The 24,455-nt window shown below is 42.0% G+C and overlaps 1 protein-coding gene across 5 annotated transcripts in view; it reads left to right on the top strand.

Annotated features, from left to right (window-relative positions):
* Nucleotides 1–24,455, top strand: part of FAT1 (FAT atypical cadherin 1) — a 331,353-nt gene that overhangs the window by 272,245 nt on the left and 34,653 nt on the right. For all 5 annotated transcript variants that reach the window (XR_012232847.1, XM_073578882.1, XM_073578892.1 and 2 more), the window contains exons 14-18: nucleotides 597–986; nucleotides 3,364–3,578; nucleotides 12,217–12,354; nucleotides 12,512–12,655; nucleotides 18,211–18,408. Coding sequence is in view for 4 of the 5 variants with exons in the window: in XM_073578882.1 (XP_073434983.1) it covers nucleotides 597–986; nucleotides 3,364–3,578; nucleotides 12,217–12,354; nucleotides 12,512–12,655; nucleotides 18,211–18,408 (1,085 nt within the window). In the remaining variant the exon portion in view is untranslated. The remainder of the gene's footprint in view (nucleotides 1–596; nucleotides 987–3,363; nucleotides 3,579–12,216; nucleotides 12,355–12,511; nucleotides 12,656–18,210; nucleotides 18,409–24,455) is intronic.

Here is a 24,455-nt window from a genome sequence, read left to right as displayed (position 1 = left end):
ATATAAAAAAACACTACTTAACTATTTAAAGCACTGTTGCTCCTGCACCAGTGACAACATGTTCATTAGTCGCGTGATCACTGTGGCCGTTTTCCTTTCTTGCTGGCAAATTCGACACATAGCCACCGAGGCCAGTGACTGACATCAAGTGGATTACATTAAATTTTCACCTGAGCAATTTCTTGTGTGCCAAGTTTATTCTACAAGTAAATCACGGTTTGGGAACCTACTTGAGCACCAAGCGGTAGTTGTGCTTACGTTCAACAAATTTTTAGTGATTGGCAAACAGTCACATGAATGGTGGACAGGACATCATCACTGCATGACCAACAGTGACCACTGGAATGGCCGTTCTGGACACTCTTATATTTGTAGACTTTTTCTGCGTTTCTTTATTCTTGAGTTCTATGTACTTACTTTACATGGACACATTTCTACTGACTGATGAGGCTTCACACATGAACCAGACACCATCGCTTCCTATGGAAAGAGAAAAACCTCTTCGATAATTCATATCTTAGATTCGAAGGGACACAGACTCGTGTCTCCCAAGTGGCTAAAATATTATAGTGTTTCAATGTATATTTTTATTGCAGGACTTAATCAAAAGGTGCAGTATTCATTAGTCAGCTCGGCAGAAGGTCAATTCTCCATTGATGAAGTGTCTGGAATAATTAGTCTGGAAAAGCCTCTCGATCGGGAGACTCAAGCAATTTACACGCTGACGGTTAGAGCTACTGACCATGGTTTACCCAGAAAGCTTTCGTCTGTTGCGAGTATCGTGGTGTCAGTCCTGGACATAAATGACAATCCACCCGTCTTTGAACACCGAGAATATATTGCGACTCTACCAGAAGATATTGAAGTTGGCACCGAAGTTCTGCAGGTTTACGCCACGAGCAGAGATATCGAAGCTAATGCGGAAATCTCATATCAGATTATCAGCGGCAATGAACATGGAAAATTCAGTATAAATCAAGTAACAGGTAACTTTACTTTTACGCTTATCTACACTTATCCAATGACCAGTGGACACCCACTGCACATATACATCCGAGTCTGTCTTTTTCTGTAAGGCATCGGCTTGAGTTACACAACGTAATGCAGCTCAAGTGTCGCTCTGCCTCCATTATTCACTACTTGCTTGTATGAGTTTGTTAGAAATCTGTGAGTGTGTTATCACAAGGTATAAAAAGACTGCAGGCGCTGAATTTATGAGCTGTGATAAAGGCTGTAATCACAGAAATGTTTTAAAATGCCATGCTTTTCCTTCAGAAGAAAATGTGTTCGGAGGACTTAGTAGTTACTGCGATGGCATTTAATGGGAAATGCTGGTTTTCTGACCGCTACGGGTTTGGCTTTTTTTTTTCTGTTCTCAGTTCATCTCACAGTTGTACATATACGGATGGAAATAAGTGTAGAAAAACAAATGTGTGTTAGCTTTTCACTTTAGGAATGGATAATGTTTTTGAAAATTTTTCTTTATTGGAGAATACATCAGCCATTAGATTCCAATGAATAAAAATGGTTTATGAAATGTAGGGCCCGATTCATCAAGATTAGTGTTGAGCAAATGTGCTGGGATAAGATGTTATCGGAGCATGATCGTGTGCTAACAGAGTATCTGTCAAAATCCTGTCAGCGCCGGCGTGCAGCCTCCGCTGAGCAGGGACTCACCCGCACTGTAGGGGGGCCCGGGGTCAGGTACAGCCGAAAAGTACAGATACACAGGACCTGTGGACGCTGAAGTTTAGCAAGCAGTCACAGGACCTACGGTCATGTGACTGCAAGGGGGCGGGGCTTAGCGTCCTGCTTTCAGAGATGGCAGGACACTATACAGAAATACTCAGAGTCAGGCAAAACGGAGGTCATACACAGAGATATCAGTAAAGTACCAGGGATGAGAGAGAACGGATAGTCAGGGCCAAGCAGAAGTCAAAACCAAACAGACATAGAAGGTACCAAGCAGAATCCAAAGCAATATCCAGAGAACAGACCGAGTCGTACACAGAGAATCAAGCAACCAGAACACAGCACAAACACACTCGGGGGTCACCATGCAATGCCAAGGGCGAAAGTATAACTGACAGGGATTGGAGTATCTCAGGGCAATAAAAAGCTCTGCCAGAACCAAAGAGAGGCCACAATAATTAACCCCAGGTATGCAGGTCAAAGCCTGCACTGAGCTCAAGACATTAACCCCTGACGTGCAGGTCAAAACCTGCACTGGGATCATGACAGTATCTATGGTGGGCTCGAATACTATGTTTAAGGTTCCGCGGCTGCTTCTTTGGTAATACCTGCTGCTGTTGCGGCTGTCAAAACATTCAGCCGTGGCGACTTGAATATAGTATTAATTAGAGCATGCCAAAGATAATCTGTTAGCACCCTATCATGCTCCGATAACACCTTATCCGACCACGTTCACTCAACACTAATTAAGATGTTAAACTTTGGAGTGAAGCTTCCTAAAATGTTGCCAAATTTTGCCGAACTCGAAGATGCGCTGAAATGTAGCGAATTTTGGTGTTTTCATGCCAGTCCTGGCCAGCTCTGGTAAAAGGGACGTATCTGGGGTAGGTGGCAAGATTGTATAGCCCACCAGGCAAATTCATCAAAGAATATGTCAGAAATGTTTTCCACTCCCGGTGGTGTGCACAATGCCAGTCCTAATGAATTGGACCCTTAGTGCACTCGTTTCACGGTTTTTACATGCTTCCCACTCCCAGCGCGCATTCAACTTTGGTGCGGTTTGTGGTCATAAATCTGCCGTGGGAAGTAAAAATAAAATGGTGACGTTCCAGATTCTGCCATTGGATTGTCCAACAAAGTCACTGACTGATTCTCAGTTATTTCATTCTATTGCCCCCAATAAATTGTGCAATACATGGGCTGCAGCAGGCAAATAGTGGAACATTTTTAAATGCAATCCATTTGCAATTTTTTTAGGCACAACTATATAGATTTAAGTAAGAAAAATTTTATTGGCTCCAAAGGTGGACACACCCCTTTTAATATTTCACAAAGAGATTTGCAAAAATGTTGTGATCCTGTCATTTTATTATATAAACCCCATTAAACACCTATGTCTGATCAAAGTCTGATCAACGACTAGTGTTGGTTAGAAATCCCACTTTTGGGCTAGAATTAGAAGATGACCGTGATCCACCCATACATTTTGTTATTTGACTCCTTATGTTATGCTGAGGCAGGTAGAGTGGAAAAAATAACTCATACCTGCATGTAAGATGATGTCTCTGCTTGGCAAGTTCACTGGTGCTGACCATACAAATATTGATTTATAGTGAGCCTGTAGACCTACTGTGCTCATTCCACGTACGTTAATTTTTCTTTTTCCAATAGGCATTCTCTTTATAATTGAAAGTTTGGACCATGAAGCATCAGCAGAATATTATCTGACAGTGGAGGCCACGGATGGTGGGACGCCGCCACTTAGTGATGTTGCCACTATCAGCATTAACATTACGGATATAAATGACAACTCGCCAGTTTTCAGCCATAGCTCATACACGGCTGTGGTTGGTGAAGACGCCGTGTCTGGACAATCCATCTTGATGGTAATTTACGTCCTATAATTTCTTGTTTTACTTCTTTGAGTTAAGACGCCCATACACATTTACACAGTCATTTGAACCCACTCATTTCACTGTGACCAGCCAACTAATGTTTATACATGCCCCGTGACTCTTCCCCAAATAGGATTTTGTCAGAAGAAAGAAGGATCAGGCATTTTATATTTAATTCTTACTCTTCCACTGTGTCCCACTATGGGACACTCATTTTGTGCAGGCTGATCGCTTCTATAGCTTGCAGAGCTGCATGCTATAGAAGCTGTCAGCGCTGCAGCTTCTATAAAGGGCATGTCACACTAAGAGATATCGCTAGCAATATCGCTATAACTAGTGACGTTATAGCGATATTGCTAGCGATATCTCTGTGTCTGATACTTACCTACGACCGGCTCCCCCGCTGGTTATCGCTGATCGCGCGAGAACATCCTGGGCCGTTTCTCGTCGTCAGCTTCCTGTGGCACTTCTTGCTGTGAGGACGAGCGACGCGTGGAGCCGGGCAGGAGGACGCAGGATCGCCTGGTGTGACAGGTAAGTAGCGATCCCTGTCCCCAGCGATGTCGCTAGTGAGATCTGCCTGTGTGGCAGCTCACTAGCGATCACTTAGCGATGTACCAGCGATCCTGACCGCATCATATCGCTGGTCGGGATCGCTGGTACATCGCTAAGTGTGACAGTACCTTAACACTAACCTGAGAGACATTCACTGCGCGTGACTGACAGGAAGTCTCTCAGCTCTGGAGACCCGGATGTCATCATGACAACATCGGGTCTCAATTGCAGCGATCTGGACCTCGCGTCATGACGCGCGGGGTCTCCGATCCAAAGGCAGAGGGGCTGTCGGATAAGACAAGTGATTCTCTCAATCACTCACAGAATCATGCAGGTGTTCATTGCCGAACTTCAGACGGGTCTGCACATGTGCCTTCTTCAGCAGGGGGACCTTGCGGGCACTGCAGGATTTTAAACTTTTTCGGGATAATGTGTTATCAATGGTTTTCTTGGTGACTGTGGTCTCAGCTGCCTTGAGATCATTAACATGTTCCCTCCGTGTAGTTTTAGGCTGATCTCTCACCTTCCTCATGAACAAGGATAACCAACGAGTTGAGATTTTGCATGGTGCCCCAGATTGATTTTGGTTGACAGTCATTTTGTATTTCGTCCATTTTCTACTATTGCACCAACAGTTGTCTCCTCACCCAGCGTCTTACGTATGGTTTTGTAGCCCATTCCAGCTTTGTGCAGTTCTATGATCTTGTCCCTGACATCCTTATAAAGCTTTTTGGTCTTGCCCATGTTGTAGAGGTTAAGGTACCATCACACTTGGCGACGCATCAGCGATCCTGACAACGATATGACCTAGTAGGGATCGCTGATGCGTTGCTACGTGGTCGCTGGTGAGATGTCAACCATTCAGATCTCACCAGTGGCGTAGCAACGATACGGAACGATATGATGGTCGTTGGGACCCTGTCTCTCAGACCTGTAGTATTGAGGTCGTTCGTCGTTGTCCCTGTCAAACACAGCGATGCATGCTGGCCAGCGTGACACCAGCGATCATAAAATGGCCCAGGACATTCGAGCACGATCAGCGACATCGCAGCAGGGGCCCGATCACCGCTATGTGTCACACGTAGCGATATCGCAGGCGAGATCTCGCTATGTGAGACGGGGGCTTTAGAGTCTGATTAATTGAGTCTGTGGACAGGAGTCTTTTATAAAGGTGACTATGTAAGACAGCTGTCTTTAATGCAGGTAATGAGTTGATTAGAAGTGTGTAACTGATCTGTAGGAGCCAGAACTATTGGTTGGTAGGGGATCAAATATTTATATGTGTGTATGTATGTGTATATATATATATATATATATATATACTGTATATCATACATGTAATGGTACCGTCACATTTAGCGATGCACCAGCGATCCCGACAACGATATGACCCGGTCAGGATCGCTGGTGCATCGCTAAGTGGTCACTAGTGAGCTGCCAAACAGGCAGATCTCACCAGTGATGTAGCAGCGGTCGTTACTTACCTGTCAGACGCGGCGATGAAGACGTCCTCCCGCCCGCGTCCACGCGTCACTCGTCGGCGCCAGCAGGAAGCCCAGCAGGAAGCCCAGCAGGAAGTGGCTGACGAGAAACGGCCCAGGACGTTCTCGCGCGATCAGCGATGGACAGCGGGGGAGCCGGTTGGAGGTAAGTATCAAACATAGCGATATCGCTAGCAATATCGCTGCTGCGTCACAAAATCAGTGACGCTTAAGCGATATCGCTAGCGATCTCGCTTAGTGTGACGCGGCCTAACACTTCAATGTGTATGAATATTAACAAGTTTTTGAAGGCATGACGGGTGACAGGTCTAGTAATGGCATTGAAAGAGAACTATCATAAAGTGCAATAATGGAAGGGGAGGGGGAATAAAAATAAATATATAATATATTGTATATACATATATACACACATACAGTGCTGTGCAAATTAATTGGGAAAAAGCATTTTTTTTTAAGTAAAATCGTAAGTTGGTTACCAGTCAGTGATTCAAACCAGTTTTAACTGCTTTGAACAGGTGTGACTGCCTGTTCAAAGCAGTTAAAACTGGTTTGAATCACTGACTGGTAACCAACTTACGATTTTACTTAAAAAAAAATGCTTTGTCCCAATTAATTTGCACAGCACTGTACATACATGTTTTCTTCCAATAGCAATAGCCCGCTCCCAATTCAATGTTGTCCTCATAAAATACATGTATCGTATGTGAGATGTAAAATGAACAGACAGGGCCATTTTAACATGCATCTCATACCATCATATTTTGACCGCCTTTTTGATACGATTCTCCATAGATTAATATTAAATGGCATTGCTGTCACTTTCTAATTATTAGTTGGTGCCTCATTTATTTCACATCCCAGCTTTTCTTTATTAATGATAACGCCTCTGACTTGCACTAATGTCAAACCTTACATAATTATTTCACATCAGGTTGAGACACCAGTTAGAAAAAGATAAAATTCACATTTAGTCGCAGCACACATTTTGTCAAAAGATACTAATATATATATATATATATATATATATATATATATATATATATATATACAGTGCCTACAAGTAGTATTCAACCCCCTGCAGATTTAGCAGGTTTGATAAGATGCAAATAAGTTAGAGCCTTCAAACTTCACACAAGAGCAGGATTTATTAACAGATGCATAAATCTTACAAACCAAAAAGTTATGTTTCTCAGTTAAATTTTAATAAATTTTAAACATACAAGTGTGGGTCAATTATTATTCAACCCCTAGGTTTAATATTTTGTGGAATAACCCTTGTTTGCAATTACAGCTAATAATCGTCTTTATAAGACCTGATCAGGCCGGCACAGGTCTCTGGAGTTATCTTGGCCCACTCCTCCATGCAGATCTTCTCCAAGTTATCTAGGTTCTTTGGGTGTCTCATGTGGACTTTAATCTTGAGCTCCTTCCACAAGTTTTCAATTGGGATAAGGTCAGGAGACTGAACTAGGCCACTCCAACACCTTGATTTTTTGCCTCTTGAACCAGGCCTTGGTTTTGTTGGCTGTGTGCTTTGGGTCATTGTCTTGTTGGAAGATGAAATGACGACCCATCTTAAGATCCTTGATGGAAGAGCGGAGGTTCTTGGCCAAAATCTCCAGGTAGGCCGTGCTATCCATCTTCCCATGGATGCGGACCAGATGGCCAGGCCCCTTGGCTGAGAAACAGCCCCACAGCATGATGCTGCCACCACCATGCTTGACTGTAGGGATGGTATTCGTGGGGTCGTATGTAGTGCCATCCAGTCTCCAAACGTCACGTGTGTGGTTGGCACCAAAGATCTCGATCTTGGTCTCATCACACCAGAGAACCTTGAACCAGTCTGTCTCAGAGTCCTCCAAGTGATCATGAGCAAACTGTAGACGAGCCTTGACATGACGCTTTGAAAGTAAAGGTACCTTACGGGCTCGTCTGGAATGGAGACCATTGCGGTGGAGTACGTTACTTATGGTATTGACTGAAACCAATGTCCCCACTGCCATGAGATCTTCCCGGAGCTCCTTCCTTGTTGTCCTTGGGTTAGCCTTGACTCTTCGGACAAGCCTGGCCTCGGCACGGGAGGAAACTTTCAAAGGCTGTCCAGGCCGTGGAAGGCTAACAGTAGTTCCATAAGCCTTCCACTTCCGGATGATGCTCCCAACAGTGGAGACAGGTAGGCCCAACTCCTTGGAAAGGGTTTTGTACCCCTTGCCAGCCTTGTGACCCTCCACGATCTTGTCTCTGATGGCCTTGGAATGCTCCTTTGTCTTTCCCATGTTGACCATGTATGAGTGCTGTTCACAAGTTTGGGGAGGGTCTTAAATAGTCAGAAAAGGCTGGAAAAAGAGATAATTAATCCAAACATGTGAAGCTCATTGTTCTTTGTGCCTGAACTACTTCTTAATACTTTAGGGGAACCAAACAATTCTGGTGGTTTGAGGGGTTGAATAATAAATGACCCTCTGAATAAACTTTTCACAATTTTAAAAAAAATTAAACAAAGAAATAACATTCTTTTTTGCTGCAGTGCATTACACACTTCCAGGCTGATCTACAGTCCAAATGTCACAATGCCAAGTTAATTCCGAATGTGTAAACCTGCTAAATCTGCAGGGGGTTGAATACTTCTTGTAGGCACTGTATATATATATATATATATATATTAATGTCATAGTTTTTAAGTTAAAGGTAGACATACAGTCATGGCCAAAAGTGTGCGCACTCTTTAAATTGTTTCAGAAAATGAAGTGTTCTCCAAGATAATTAGTGCAATAAGACATCTTTTGTTATACACATGTCTATTTCCTGTTTGCGTATTTTAACAGCCCAAAAAAAAACCTAAAAAAAAGGCAAATTGGACATAACTGGCCGAATTTTGTTGGCACCCTAAACTTAATATTTGGTTGCACACCCTTTGGAATAAATAACTGCAATCAGTCTTTCCTATAACCATCAGCAAGATTCTTACACCTCTCAACTTGAATTTTGAACCACTCTTCTTTTGTAAACTGCTCCAGGTCTCTCGTACTTGAAGGCACCTTATCCCAACAACAATTTTAGGATCTCTCCATGTTCAATGCGATTTAGATCCAGACTCATTGCTGGCCACTTCAGAACTCTCCAGTGCTTTGTTTCCATCTATTTCTGGGTGCTTCTTGAAGTATGTTTGCGGTACTTGTCCTGCTGGAATACCCATGACCTAGGGTTCAAACCCAGCTCTGTGACACTGGGCACTACATTGCGGTCCAAAATCCGTTGGTAATCTTCAGATTTCATGATGCCTTGCACACAGTCAATGCACCCATTGCCAGAGGCAGCAAAACATCTTTGAACCTTTCCCATATTTGACTGTAGGTGCTGTGTTCTTTTCATTGTAGGCCTCATTCTTTTTTCGGTAAAAAGTAGAATGATGGGCTTAACTAAGCAGCTCTATCTTGGTCTCATCTGTCCACACTGATGCACCCTGAGCCTGCAGGACAGCTTGAATTTCTTTAAAACTTGATTGAGGCTGCTTATCCGCTATGCAGACTATCCTGCATTGCAACCTCTCATCAATTTTTCTCTGTCATCCACATCCTGGGAGACTAACTACAGTGCCATGGGTTGTAATCTTCTTCATTATGTTGTGCATTATGGACAAAGGAACATCAAGATCTCTGGAGATGGACTTGTAACCTTGAGATTGTTGATATTTTTCAACAATTTCAGTTCTCAAGTCCTCAGACAGTTCTCCTCTTCTCTTTCTGTTCTTCATGCTTAGTGTGGCACACACGGATACACAATGCAAGGACTGAATCAACTTCTCCCCTTTTTATCTGATTTCATTTGTGACTTTCATATTGCCCACACCTATTACTTGCCACAGGTGAGTTTGAACAAGCATCATATGCTTGAAACAAAGTTGTTTACCCACAGTTTTAGAAAGGTGTCAACAATTTTGTCTGGCCCATTTTGGGGACTTTGTGTGAAATTATGACCCATTTTGCCTTTTTTTTCTCTTTTTTTTGTGTTGTTCCAATACCCACAAAGGAAGTAAACATGTGTATAACAAAACATGTGTAATTGCAATAATTTTCCATGAGAAAAACTTCATTTTCTGGAACAATTTCAAGGGTGCCAACACTTTTAGTCATGACTGTAAGTCCATAGATTTCTTCTATAACCCTACATGTTTATCCTGAGGAGGTCAAAAACTCTTACGAGGCTTTTGCTAATTCCCCCTTATTAGGGTAAAATTCCATCCTGATTACACATACAGCAATCAAACTAGTTTCCTGGATCAACGCCCCATCACAGAATCTAGTGTTGAAGCCCTGTAATCTTATATTTTTCAAGAAAGGCATCCAGACCCTTCTACTTTTGTAGTGAATCAACCATTACAACATCATGTGGCAAAGAGTTCCATAATCACACTGCTCTTACAGTAAAGAATCTTAGATTATGTCCCCATGTGATTGTTGCTGGTCTATGTGTAAAAAGATCATTAGAAAGATTTCTGTATTTGTACATTGTATTAAGATCACTCCTAAGCCTTCATTTTTCCTAACTGAATAATCCCAAGTTTGATAACCTGTCTTGGTATTGCAATCCACCCATTCCCCTTAACCCCTTTACGACTTCTGACATATAGGTGTGTCCTATGATGTATAGGTTCGTCATAAATCGCCTCCCCCTCTTTGATGCTGGCTCTGGCACTAAGCTTGCATTTTTTCAGGCACATGACAGTTGACCTGATCAGCTATCATGTGCCCCTAACAGCCGCAGGTGGAATCTGGATACTCACTCGACTGTTAACATGTTACATGCCGCTGTCAATCCCTAAAAGGGGCATTTTACATTTGCCGGAAGCGCGTCACTAGCTCTGCACATCGGTGGCCCTGTCACATGATGGCTGGGTGCCGATGGGTTGGCATGACAGCAGGGGGTCTGCAGGAGACACCTGTGCTTGTCATTGCTGATCTCCTATGAGTGCCAGCCTGAGGCCGGCGTTCATAGAAGATCTTGATTTCTGCTGAAGCCCTGCTATGAGTAGCAGAAGCGATAAGAAAATCGCAGCTTCAAGTCTCCTAAGGATACTATTGAAACAAGTAAAAAGTGTAAAGAAAAAAAAAAAGTTTTTTAAAATAAAAAAAAGTAAGAGTTCAAATCGCCTCCCTTTTGCCCCATTCAAAATAAAACAATATAAAAAAAAATCAAAAATACACATATTTGGTATTGCCAAACACCCGATCTATCAAAATATAAAAAGAATAAATCAAAGAGACACAATCGGTCTTGGAAAATGCTGCCATTTTTTTTCACCACATGAATAAAAAAGAACCTATACATGTTTGGTATCTGCAAACTCATAATGATCGGGAGAATTATAATGGCAGGTCTGTTGCATTTAGTGAACATGGTAAAAAAAAAAAAGCCAAAAAAACCAGCAATTTCACTTAACGTGGAATTTTTTTTCTAATTTTCCAGTACACTGTAGAGTAAAAATATTAGGGTCGTTCAAAATTACAACTTGTCTTGCAAAAAGCAAGCCTTGACATAGCCATATTGTCGGAAAAATAAAAAGAACTTATGGCTCTGGGATGAAAGGGAGCAAAAAATGAAAACGCAAAAACTGAAAATCCCAAGGTGGTGATGGGGTTAATAACTTTGGTAACTCTTGTCTGCACCCACCCTTGTTCAGCTATATCCTTCTTATACAATGGGGACCAAAATTGTACACAGTATTTTAAGTGTGGTCACACTAGTGACCTTTATAGTGGCAAAACTATGTTCTCGTCATGAGCAACCATGGCTGTCTTAATGGATCCCATGATACATGGCTGCTGGTCACTAAAATTGAGTTTGCCATTCTCTCATATGGCCAAGTCTTTTTCAGTGTCTGATTTACCCAGTATTTTACCATTTAGTAAATAATTATACATTTTATTGCAGAACCTTACATTTATGTACATTAAAATATAGGTATTATTAGGTATGTTTTGTGAAACTATAAATATGATCTCCAAGACTTTCATACTAATGTAGCAAGTGTGAAGCAGACCAACAAGCTGGGGCTCAAAAAGCAGGAAGCCCTGGAGATAGATAGTTGTGTTGAGGTTTTTGGTGGAAGAATGCGGGCACGTAGGTCATTACTGTAATTTCAAACAATAGTGTTGAGAGATGTGTGATACTTATCAACCGTTATTGTCAGTTTCACAGACAAATATTGTAAGGTGGGGCCGAGATGCTGTAATTTAACGCATATTTTTGCACCATTAACATTATCATCACTATATTATAATAATTATAGCCTCAGGATTTATATTTCAACTTCTAGTTTTTCTGGCAAGATTTCATGGAAGGATGTTTCACATCACTTTCCGAGAACAATAGTGCAGGATGTTACATTGTATTTTGTTCCTTCGGGCACTTTTTCTGTTCAGTTGGTTGAGTTTATGAAGGTAACACGGAATGTATTGAAATAAATCTGCTGGGAGATCATCTAATAAGTTAAAACTGGGACATGAGGAAGAATTATTTCAAAAATGTTCACTACCAGAGTCGGCTCCAAATGAGAATGTGCTTTTATCTAGGTTGTTGCAGACGATGCCGATGGACCTTTGAACAGCCACATCCGCTACGCAATTACAGATGGCAATCTTGGGAATACCTTCATCATTGATCCTGTAAGAGGGGAACTTAAAGTGAATAAACTTTTGGATAGAGAGAAGGTAAGGCTTGTCAAATTCTTTTTCTCCCAAGTGTCTTCCTCAAAAGCATTGTTACTCCACCAGCATTAATTTCTTCCTCCTTTAACAAGTACCATCTTCTGTATCCTTATATAATGTTTTCATAATGATTTATACGATCATATTGATGTTTTTACAGATTTCTGGTTACACTCTGACTGTTAAGGCAGAAGATAATGGCAATCCACCTAGAATGAACACCACAAGGGTTAACATTGATGTGTCTGACGTCAATGACAACCCTCCCGTGTTCTCCAAAGAGAATTACAGCATTATCATTCAGGTAAGTGTCAGATTATGTTATTTTTCTAGCTGTCTGATCATGAAATCTTCTACAAAGCTGTTAACCTTTAAAAGGAACACGTAAAATGCAGTCAATGCACACACAAAAAAAAATAACGCAAAACTTTTGTCTAATTTCCTTTTTTTTTTATCCTATTTTGACAAAGATTAGGAATAAAACTGAAAAACATACAGAGTTGTGAAATAGTATTAGGCAGGTGTGGAAAAATGCTGCAAAGTAAAAATGCTTTCGATAGGAATGTTAAGAGTTTATTTTTGTCATTTTTGTCAATGAGCTAAAAAGAGTGAACAAAAAGAGAAATTTAAATCCAATCCATATCTGCTGTGGTCACCCTTTGTCTTCAATATAGTCAAGTGTATCATTAACGAATTATACCAAGCAGATGATAGTGATCATCATTTTCATATGTAGTTTGAAACATAGTTCTGAATTCAAAGATAAACTGTGTGTAAGAGGCTTAAAACTGGGAGAAGAACAACCAAATTTTGCTACACAGGTGAGGTTGGAGGAGATAGTTTCATGTAATTAGCCATACATCATGAAAAGACTGAGCACAGCAGCAAGACTAAAGATAATTATACAATGGAAAAAACTTGGCATTCAACTATGTTCTAGATGAAAATTTATTGGGTGTAAGCTATGTAAAATGTAGACGTTTCCGTCAACACATGACCTTCCTCAGTAACGCGGATTGCAGTGATGAGGAACAGGCAAGCGGGTAGTGTCCTAACTGCAATCCACGTTACTGAAGGAGGTCATGTATTGACCTAAAACGTCTACATTTTGGATTGCATGCACACAATACATTTTTATTTAGAACATATGAGTGCCAAGTTTTTTTCTCTATTTATGGCATAATATCCTACTTGGGCACCTATGACAGGAGTGCCGTGATTACATCTTTTTCAGGATAGTTATACTGCATCAACAAGGTGTCATCTAGGCAAACCGCTATGGCAAGATATGTTCAAACTCTTTTAAAGAAGCATCAAAATTAGGCCAAAGTTGAGGACTGTAGATGCAATGGTTGTTCAAGGAACCTTGCAAATTGCAACAGATAAGACAGATCATGCTTTGTTCCCTTTGAAGACTTCTATAGAAGGAGAACTCACCACCTCCTGTGGCAGCCTGTTTCACTCATTGATCACTCTAACTGTCAAAAAGTTTTTTCTGATATCTAATCTGTGTCTCCTCCCTTTCAGTTTCATCCCATTGCTTCTAGTCTTTCCTTGTGCAAATGAGAATAAAGATGATCCTTCTGCAATGTGACAGCCCTTGAGATATTTGTAGACAGTTATTAAGTCTCCTCTCAGTCTTCTCTTTTGCAGGCTAAACAATCCCAAATCCTGCAACCTTTCCTCATAAGACAGGGTTTGCAGACCGTTCACCATTCTGGTCGCTCTTTTCTGAACTTGCTCCAGTTTGTTGATGTCTTTTTAAAATGTGGTGCCCAAAACTGGACACAATATTCCAGATGAGGTCTGACCAAAGAGGAGTAGAGGGCAATAATGACTTCACGTAATCTAGACTGTATGCTTCTGTTAATACATCCTAGAATTGCATTTGCCTTTTTTGCTGCTGCATCACACTGTTGACTCATATTCAGTATGTGATCTATTAGTATACCCAAGTCTTTTTCACATGTGCTGTTGCTTAGCCCTATTCCTCCCATTCTGTATATGCTTTTTTCATTTTTATTGCCCAGATGTAGTACTTTGCATTTTTCCCTGTTAAAAACCATTCTGTAAGTTGCTGCCCACTGCTCCAGTTTATTTATATCTTTTTGAATCTTCTCTCTCTCTTCTCTAGTATTAGCTATCCCTCCTAGCTTTGTGTCATCAGCAAATTTAATCAGTTTACCCTCAATTCCTTCATCTAAATCATTGATAAAGTATGAAAACAACCTCTAACATACAGCCAATGTCATTAAGAACTATCTAGAGTGTAAAAAGTAATAAAGAGTCCTGGAAGTGATTATTTGGTACCAACTGAGCTCTGGTTCAAACATCACCGAGTCTGTCTAGGATTACATGAAGAGACAGATTTGCACATGCCTACATCCACCGAAGATCTGTGGTTTGTTCTCCAAGGTCTTTAGAACAACCTCCCTGCTGAGATCTTTTAAAAACCTTGTGCATGTCTACGTAGATGAATTAATGCTTTGTTGCTGTTTTGAAGATAAAGGGCAGTTATACCTAACATTGATTGATTTCTTGATTCATTTTCCTTTTTGGTATTTGAAAAAAAAATTACACTGTTTCCACTGTTTTTGAAAGCATTATTACTTTGCAGCTTTTTTTCCACACCTGTCTAAAACTTTTGCACAATACTGTATAAGAAATGTTCTCTATGTGTCTCTGAAGCTCAGTCATGTCCTCCCTGTGCCCTTCTCCTCATCAGTGTCCTGTGTCTGGTGGTAAGACAATCGGCTGTTGCAGAAACATTCCAGCAATGTCTTGCCTGCAGTAGAAAAAAATCATTAATTTCAACCCCTTTACTAAAGAGGTGGGACTATAGCAGGCCAAAACTGGAACTGATCGAAGAGATTAACCCCTTAGTTATTTGCATTATTTTTACAAGACTATTTCAGGATCGCAGGCTGTAGACTAAAAACAGTGAGGACAGCTATATTTCTTATTAAATTTATCAATTTACTTCTACATTCACTACTCCTTTAAATAGGACTGGGTTTTCGCATACATAGAGGAGGCCCTTGTTTAATAGTGTTATAGAAAGGGAGACTATGAATAGAAAGACACTGCTTGTACAGCACATAAGGGAAAGGTACAGAAACATCTTAGGCTATCCCCTTGTCCACTAATCTATAGCAGCTTCAGTGTTCCTCTATGGTGCATGACTAGGTCTTGGGGACTAGCATATCATCTAATGCCATCAGTCTTCCATATATGTTACTCCCATATACAGTGGGGAAAAAAAGTATTTAGTCAGTCAGCAATAGTGCAAGTTCCACCACTTAAAAAGATGAGAGGCGTCTGTAATTTACATCATAGGTAGACCTCAACTATGGGAGACAAACTGAGAAAAAAAAATCCAGAAAATCACATTGTCTGTTTTTGTTTCATTTTATTTGCATATTATGGTGGAAAATAAGTATTTGGTCAGAAACAAAATTTCATCTCAATACTTTGTGATATATCCTTTGTTGGCAATGACAGAGGTCAAACATTTTCTGTAAGTCTTCACAAGGTTGCCACACACTGTTGTTGGTATGTTGGCCCTTTCCTCCATGCAGATCTCCTCTAGAGCAGTGATGTTTTTGGCTTTTCGCTTGGCAACACGGACTTTCAACTCCCTCCAAAGGTTTTCTATAGGGTTGAGATCTGGAGACTGGCTAGGCCACTCCAGGACCTTGAAATGCTTCTTACGAAGCCACTCCTTCGTTGCCCTGGCGGTGTGCTTTGGATCATTGTCATGTTGAAAGACCCAGCCACGTTTCATCTTCAATGCCCTTGCTGATGGAAGGAGGTTTGCACTCAAAATCTCACGATACATGGCCCCATTCATTCTTTCATGTACCCGGATCAGTCGTCCTGGCCCCTTTGCAGAGAAACAGCCCCAAATCATGATGTTTCCACCACCATGCTTTACAGTAGGTATGGTGTTTGATGGATGCAACTCAGTATTCTTTTTCCTCCAAACACGACAAGTTGTGTTTCTACCAAACAGTTCCAGTTTGGTTTCATCAGACCATAGGACATTCTCCCAAAACTCCTCTGGATCATCCAAATGCTCTCTAGCAAACTTCAGACGGGCCCGGACATGTACAGGCTTAAGCAGTGGGACATGTCTGGCACTGCAGGATCTGAGTCCATGGTGGCGTAGTGTGTTACTTATGGTAGGCCTTGTTACATTGGTCCCAGCTCTCTGCAGTTCATTCACTAGGTCCCCCCGCGTGGTTCTGGGATTTTTGCTCACCGTTCTAGTGATCATTCTGACTCCACGGGGTGGGATTTTGCGTGGGGCACCAGATCGAGGGAGATTATCAGTGGTCTTGTATGTCTTCCATTTTCTAATTATTGCTCCCACAGTTGATTTCTTCACTCCAAGCTGGTTGGCTATTGCAGATTCAGTCTTCCCAGCCTGGTGCAGGGCTACAATTTTGTTTCTGGTGTCCTTTGACAGCTCTTTGGTCTTCACCATAGTGGAGTTTGGAGTCAGACTGTTTGAGGGTGTGCACAGGTGTCTTTTTATACTGATAACAAGTTTAAACAGGTGCCATTACTACAGGTAATGAGTGGAGGAAAGAGGAGACTCTTAAAGAAGAAGTTACAGGTCTGTGAGAGCCAGAAATCTTGATTGCTTGTTTCTGACCAAATACTTATTTTCCACCATAATATGCAAATAAAATGAAAAAAAAACAGACAATGTGATTTTCTGGATTTTTTTTTCTCAGTTTGTCTCCCATAGTTGAGGTCTACCTATGATGTAAATTACAGATGCCTCTCATCTTTTTAAGTGGTGGAACTTGCACTATTGCTGACTGACTAAATACTTTTTTGCCCCACTGTATGTGCTTGAGTCTCGGGCAAGGTTACATCTTTCAATGACTGTCGTAAAATAAATAGCAGGAGACTATCATTCTATTGGCGATGAATATAATGCTATGATGAATGTCACCTTGATTGACACATTTGTTGTAATGCACATTTTCCCATTCGTTCATGGTTATTCTGTAGGTTGGCTGTACTTTCCATGACCTTCCTTATTGTAAACCCTCGGTGTCCATTCAGTTCTCTGGGATTTGAAGGCAAACTATTTTTTTTTTCACTTTTTTTTCAGAGCCTCGCTAGATAGACTGTATGAATATGTTTAGTATGCAAATGCTGCCCTCCTCCTGAGACCCTCAGCCACCACCTCCAGAGTATTTCCTTGAGAAGAGACTTGAGTCTTTAGAGGGTTATTTTGGCAGCAGATGTATCTTCCTGCATGTTGTTCTCTTTATATTTGCCCTCAATGTTTTTGTATTTTAATTCCCGAGTCTTTAGGAACCCGAGGCTTTGCTTTGGGCTTTCTATACTCGTCTTCGTTATTAGTCTGAATGTGCCAATGGCTAAGCAAAGTTCTGCCTTTAATTTTGCTTCACACAAGTTGTGTTCTCGGAAAGCTTAAATTAGTCTAATAGTTTTCCAGAGTGGTGTCGAACAAAATCTTCACGTGTCATTAATATAGGATTTCAAATATAGAAGAACGAGCGGCAAAATGGATTTTTACCGTTTTGTCTTGATTCAGGCTTTGAAGCTGCTGTTATCCTTCTTGAAACTGTAACAAGCTCATTTATCTATGAGTACATTCAATTGAGGTTGCAGATACAAAGTGTCTTGTGTAATTTTCCTGTTCTTGTCAGTTTTTATGCTCGTCGTTCAGTCTCATTGGCTTTGTGAGGATCCATTCTCCATGCTGGTGCTTTCCTGGCCGGTAAAATTGTAAACTAAAGCCATAAACTTTTGTCCATTTGTAGACAAATACATCTAGCTGTGACAGTATCATAATCGTCTAAAAATATATCTCTACAGGAAAATAAGCCGATTGGGTTTAGCGTTCTGCACTTGGTGGTGACTGACAAGGATTCGTCTCACAACGGCCCTCCATTTACGTTCACCATTCTGAGTGGAAACGAGGATAATACTTTTCAGATTAACCAGCAGGGAGTAGTAACGACGGCAGCCGCTTTGAACCGGAAAACCAGTGACCACTTTCTACTTCAAATTCAGGTATTCCAGTTGTTAGAATCCTACTATTTCTAGACTTGTATGATAATAATAATTTCAAAAGTAACATGGCGATAATAGAGGAATAGTAGGTGTCACCATAAATTAGGTATTGATGTCTCGTCTTATTTTATGCTATGTAAATAACAGTGTAGCTCCCAACATTAAGTACTTTTCTCATTACCGTTATAATGTTGTAAGCAGGAATTGTAATAGAGTAAAGTTAATTTAATTATTCGGCCATAAGAGGGTTATTCCTAGTTTTCGCTTCCTTGGCTGAGATGGGAGTAACTGCTTCTAGGTGCCGGCCAGCAGAGGAGAGGGTTGCAAAGACAACCTAACCTGGCTGCAAAATATTAGTAGCGTAACTCTTACATAAATGAATAAGCATTACGGATATAGTGTAGCACAGCAAGCTACATTGTTTCCATAACTTAGTTTGTGAGTTACACAAACACCACTGCTTCTGTAAGTCTAATGGATTTCTTTTGACAGTTGCACACACAGGGTCTAAGGGGTAATGTTTCTCTTTGTGGAGAATGACATGCCAGCTCTGGCATGTCAAGGTAAGGAGGCTTATTCACCATGCAATGCTCCTCTGGGAAATTTTAGTGTGCAAATTGCCTCTTCCGAGAGAAAGAGGACTTGAACTCTATAGCGCCACCTATTGCCTTGCCAAATCAGGTCTCATACTTTGCAGTGACGAGAGCCAATAGCCTGAAACACCGTGTCTGCAAATTGAGATTCTGATTTGGCTTTTATCCTAAGTCATATTACAAGACTCATTAAAGGGTTGATTGTAACTTATAGGATCACTGCTTCCAACAGGTGGCGCTCTTTCTCTTTGAAGAGATAATTAGCACAGCTGTACTTACCTGGCTTCTGGTGCCCAGGGCCAAGAAGCTGTTTTTAAGATCTCAGGAGACAACTTAAAGATTAGCTCAAAAAGGTTTTCTCATGTTTCATCTTCAGGAGTATACTGTTTGCAAGACGCCTTGTATACAGCGATTACGGTTGCATTCATTCCTCCTTCGTCTCTTTAGCTTGTACACATCCATCAGTATCTGATGAAGGTCCAGATTTTGGGACTGAAACATTATATATAATTTTCTAGATTGCCTATAATAAAGCAAAATGTTGAGCGCGTTTTCTTTTGGAGTTCAAAGTACTTTGAATACATTTTAAACAGAGTGGAAGTCTCCTTGAGCACTACCTTTACAGGGGAGTGCCGTATATCTACAACACTGGTGTCACTCCAGCTCTATTCCCCAGTCAACACTGCCTCCTCCTGCTTGACTAACAGCTACTTTGCCTAAAGTCACACAGCATAGAGGCTGTCAATTAAGCAAGAGGAGGTGTCGCTTGGCAGAGAATAGAGCTGGATTGACAGAGGCTTCAGACCTACAGCTTCATTTTCCTAACAATTCTAATGCTGATTTCTCCTTTACGGAAGAACAAATTGACCAACTAAAGGTATTGCTTGACTTGTCTTTGAAAAAGCTACATACTATTATCGAAGAAAGTCATTGTAAGGTACACCTGGGGTGGACCCGCTAGACCGTGGCAACGAACCTCCCGGGGGCGAGCTGACCAGGTGGACCACCCCCTATACAGGGAGCGTTTGGGGCAAGCCCGCGGGTAACTATTACCACGGCAGCTGGTACCCTGGAGAGTAACGACAGACAGACAGCTAGAGCCGAGTTGGGGGTACAGGACTGACGGTACCGGCTTGGAGACACAGGACAGGCGGGCACGGCTGGGAGACACAGGACAGGCGGGCACGGCTGGGAGACACAGGACAGGCGGGCACGGCTGGGAGACACAGGACAGGCGGGCACGGCTGGGAGACACAGGACAGGCGGACACGGCTTGGAGACACAGGACCTAGGAGAGAGGAAAAATGGAGAGGTGAACGAGCCACGGATGGACAGGACGCGATAGCGTGCATAGAGGGCGGCCAGAATCACTAGGGAAAAGCAGTGATACTCAGGCACTGCTGGCAGGAAGAGGCGGCCAGATATAGGGGCTAGTAGGAGGACTTCCGGGTCGTGACCTAAAGTGGAGGAGGAGCAGGCGCGCGTCCTCAGGAGGAGGAGGAGGAGCGCGCGTGCCCAGGCACAGTATGTGCGCGCGCCCGCCGAGCAGGAGGGGCGGGAGCGTGCACCCGGCGCGGTCCGGAAGACCGGACGAAGGGGACCGCTGGACAGAGAAGAGGAGCCGGGGAGGACCGAGGACGGCGGCGCAGAGGGAAGCAGGATGCCGGAGGAAGGGTAAGCTGCGGCCGGGAGGAGGCAGAGAGAGGAGCGCGCGGCAGCCGCCGCGTGACAGTCATGCGGCTCTGACTTTACAATGCTTTTTGACATTTGCACCATTTTTGATCATACGTCTATAAAGTGTGTACTGCAGACTTGACTGTACTTAGTTCTGACTGGATTATGGGCACTAGATGCAGGGACAAGAATATATAAATAGTTTTTTATGGTATTAACCCCTTTTTTTGACAAAAATAGTATTTATGATGCACGTTGCATGTTCTAGAACTGCCTTAAAAGCTTTCCATGATTTTGTATAGTTAGGATATTATTACTGGTTATTTCCTACAGTTTTGTCCTATGTTACCTAAGTTCAGTATTGCATGAAGCTCTAATATTATACAGTAGAAGACATGCCATGGAAAGTTTATGGAACCGGAAAAAATATAGAATATTGAGCAGAAAGTGATTGTTCTTCTACCTAAGCACCCTGGAAAGTCCCATTGTCTGTCGTAATATCCCCTGGACTCTGTCAGTAAATGGTAAACATGTCATAAAATAGGAACTTTGGAACAATCCGACACACAAGCGTTGCCCAACATAGGTGTTGTGTCTGACGCTGTCAATAATGCGGAGGCTGCAGAAAGAAGCACAGATTTGTGTCACTGCATTCATGAATACAGCCTGTGATCAGAGGAAAGTGATAGGAAGATAGCAAGAAAGTAGAAGCCTAGCAGGCTGGGGACTGCAAACTGAGATGAGAACAGACTGACACCAAATTTCTTTTTTTACCATAGGATGAGGAATAGTGAGGAATAAAGATTATAATCAAGACGGTTATGCTGACATAATGACCAAAACTGCCCAGGAAATGTACAGTATACTCACTAGTCATAAATGCTACAAAGAGGCTTTTTCATTTCTTACACGGCCATAGAATAATGAGAAAATGTGAAGTCGAGACTTAGAAAAATGTACAATAGATTCAGAAGTGACCTAAAAATGAAAAATACCCACAGAGGACCGGCCACCTCCCCAGACATGTCTGTCTTAGTACAAAACTGCAAATAGCAACTCTGGAGGATCTTTTATTGCAGTTGTCTTGTCTTGTTCTGCTGCTTTGAAATTCCTTCTAGATGTTTAGGATTAAAGGGGTGTTCTCTCTGTGCTTCAGTGTGCCCCATTGCAGAAATGAAAGGAGCTCTCAAATACAAGTATCTAACGTTGACAATGTCATAGAAATTTTGGGTGCTAAAGCCTATTTTTCATGTTTGTTTGTAACCCTGTTGCCCTGGGACTTGTCCTCCTGTGGTTTCGCTTTCCTCAGTTGAGTGTACACATTTAATACCCACTTTTCTGCTTTAGTTAGTATCTTCATCATGGTGCATTGATGGGTGCGTTGTTCCCACTGCACCAGGCCGGACACACTCCTCTTACCTTGCACCACTCAGCTGTGTCATTGGCATAGGACTATCGCTCTCTTCACCACCGACGCTAAGTGGTATATGCAGCACACATGTAGCTTTCTTACGAAGACTTATAGATTGTAAACAGAGAGCTGGGTGAGGAATCCAATAACTCCACCATGCTTCTTCCTGTGAGGGCTGCTCATGTTTCCTGAATGTCATACATTATTTGTAGTGAACACGAGCAGCACACAGGAGATTGCAGGAATCTTTCCTGGAGACACTAGTGGTTTATGGGAAATGTAGTTTCCAACATGTAAACAGGGTCATGTGACCAACAATGAAGGGCCTCCCAAATTGTGCTGGAGAAAGATTCAAGAAGGACCTAGTGGCAGAAGAATTATAAGTAAATCAGCTGGCGAGTATCTGATGCTTTATGTAAACTGATAACCGAGCTTTTAATTTTAAAAAATAAATAAATCTGATACTAACCCTTTAAATTGATAACTGGGTGTAACTATTCAACTTGGCAAATGGGTGTGTCCTTTCACAGTGTGCCTTTGATTTGACAGCTTTAGGCTAGGTTGAGTCTATCGTATATTCTCACATCGGTTCAGTTATGCAAATCATATTCCAATCAGAGTGTCACTATAGTGTGATCCGATTCTCTCACATCTTATCCCAGTGCAGTCCATTGTTTTCCACGGACTCACTGACTTACATGGTTGAGTGCGATTCGAATATCAGATAGAATGTGGGTATGCTGTGATTTATTTCTGCTGACCGTCTGTCTGAAGAGAAGGTTGGATATGTGTTCCGCCCCATAGAGAAAAAGCTTGAACATGTGCTCAACCTCATTGAGAAAAAGATTGGACATGTGCTCGACCCCATAGAGGAAAAGATTGGACATGTGCTCGGCCACGTAGAGGATAAGATTGGACCTGTGCACGGCCCCATAGAGGAAAAGATTGGACATGTGCTCGACCCCATAGAGGAAAAGATTGGACATGTGCTCGGCCACGTAGAGGAAAAGATTGGACATGACTCGGCCCTATAGAGAAAGAGATTGGACATGTGCACGGCCCCTTAAAGGAAGCGCTTGGACATGTGCTCTGTCACGGTTCTACCCCTCAGTGTGTCTGGGATGCGGTTACTGACAGCTCGACCGTCCAATCTGGTATAGGGTCGTGCTAAAGCTGTCAGTACTTTGATTGACAGCTTGACCATCCAATCTGGTACAGGGGCATGCTGATTTGTCAGTGTATTGATTGACAGATCAACTATCCAATCTGAGACTGTGAGGCGTTGGCTGTCTCCACGTGTTCATTATTCCAGTTAATTGCCATGCTTCTTAACTGAGCTGTGTCTCCCAGAATTCTGACAGACTTAAATTCAGCCGGTTTGAATAGGATGTCCTGTAGACTCTGTAGTCTCTTGAGTGCAAGGCGCTCCTCGCTAATGATATTATTTGTGAGGCTAGTCACTTTTTACGGCCAAGATTGTTAGGCAGAGTTGTCAAGGAGTCCAAGGTCAGAAGCCAGAAAGGACAAAAACATAGTCAGATAACATTCCGAGGTCAGAGTACCAGAAGGATAACGTATCAGAGCTGAAGGGGTTAAACAGGCGGATGGTCAGAACGAAGTCCAAGGTCAGGCAACAGATCAAGCATACCAAACTCAAGGCACAGGAAAGCACAAACCTCACTGGCTGAAATTGGATAGTTGAGCTGTCAATCAACACATTGACAGCTCAGCATGCCCCTGTACCAGTTTAGATGGCCAAGTTGTCAAAGTACCGACAGCTTCAGCACACCCCTATACTATATGGGACAGCTGAGGTGTCAGTAACCACATCCCAGACACACTGAGGAGTGGTACCGTGACATGCTCGGCCCCATAGAGGAAAATATTGGACGTACTGTATTCTCGGCCCCATTGAGGAAAATATTGGACATGTGCTCGGCCCTCATCAAAATGACAAATAGCACTCGTCCACTTATTACGGTCGTCTTCACAAGCCCACAGAGTATGCAGGACACACCCCAACTGGTAATTCCTTGTTGTCAACTTATTCAATCATTTCCAATAGGAATAACAGAAGAGCTTTGTGAAATGAGGATCCAGAATTGCCATTTCACAAGGATTAATATTTCCTAAAATAGCTGTACCCTAAGAGATAAACAATCTTCTTTAATAGATATGGTACGCCTACTTTGCCTTTGCTCTTTGGTTCATTTTATCATAATTGAAGTATTCATGATTCAGATAAAATTATCAGCATGCAAATCCTTCTTATTACAGAAGATCTTCTACTTTGAAGAACATTTTACAGTTTCTGTAAAGTTTTTCTTGCTTAAGAAAGTAATCAAAAGATCTAAGTTTTGGCAACCATT

The sequence above is a fragment of the Dendrobates tinctorius genome, unplaced genomic scaffold (genome assembly GCF_039654945.1).
Source record: "Dendrobates tinctorius isolate UK_male_01 unplaced genomic scaffold, ASM3965494v1 ptg000008l, whole genome shotgun sequence".
Taxonomy (NCBI): Eukaryota; Metazoa; Chordata; class Amphibia; order Anura; family Dendrobatidae; genus Dendrobates; species Dendrobates tinctorius.
This window is presented reverse-complemented; position numbering and strand designations above follow the sequence as displayed.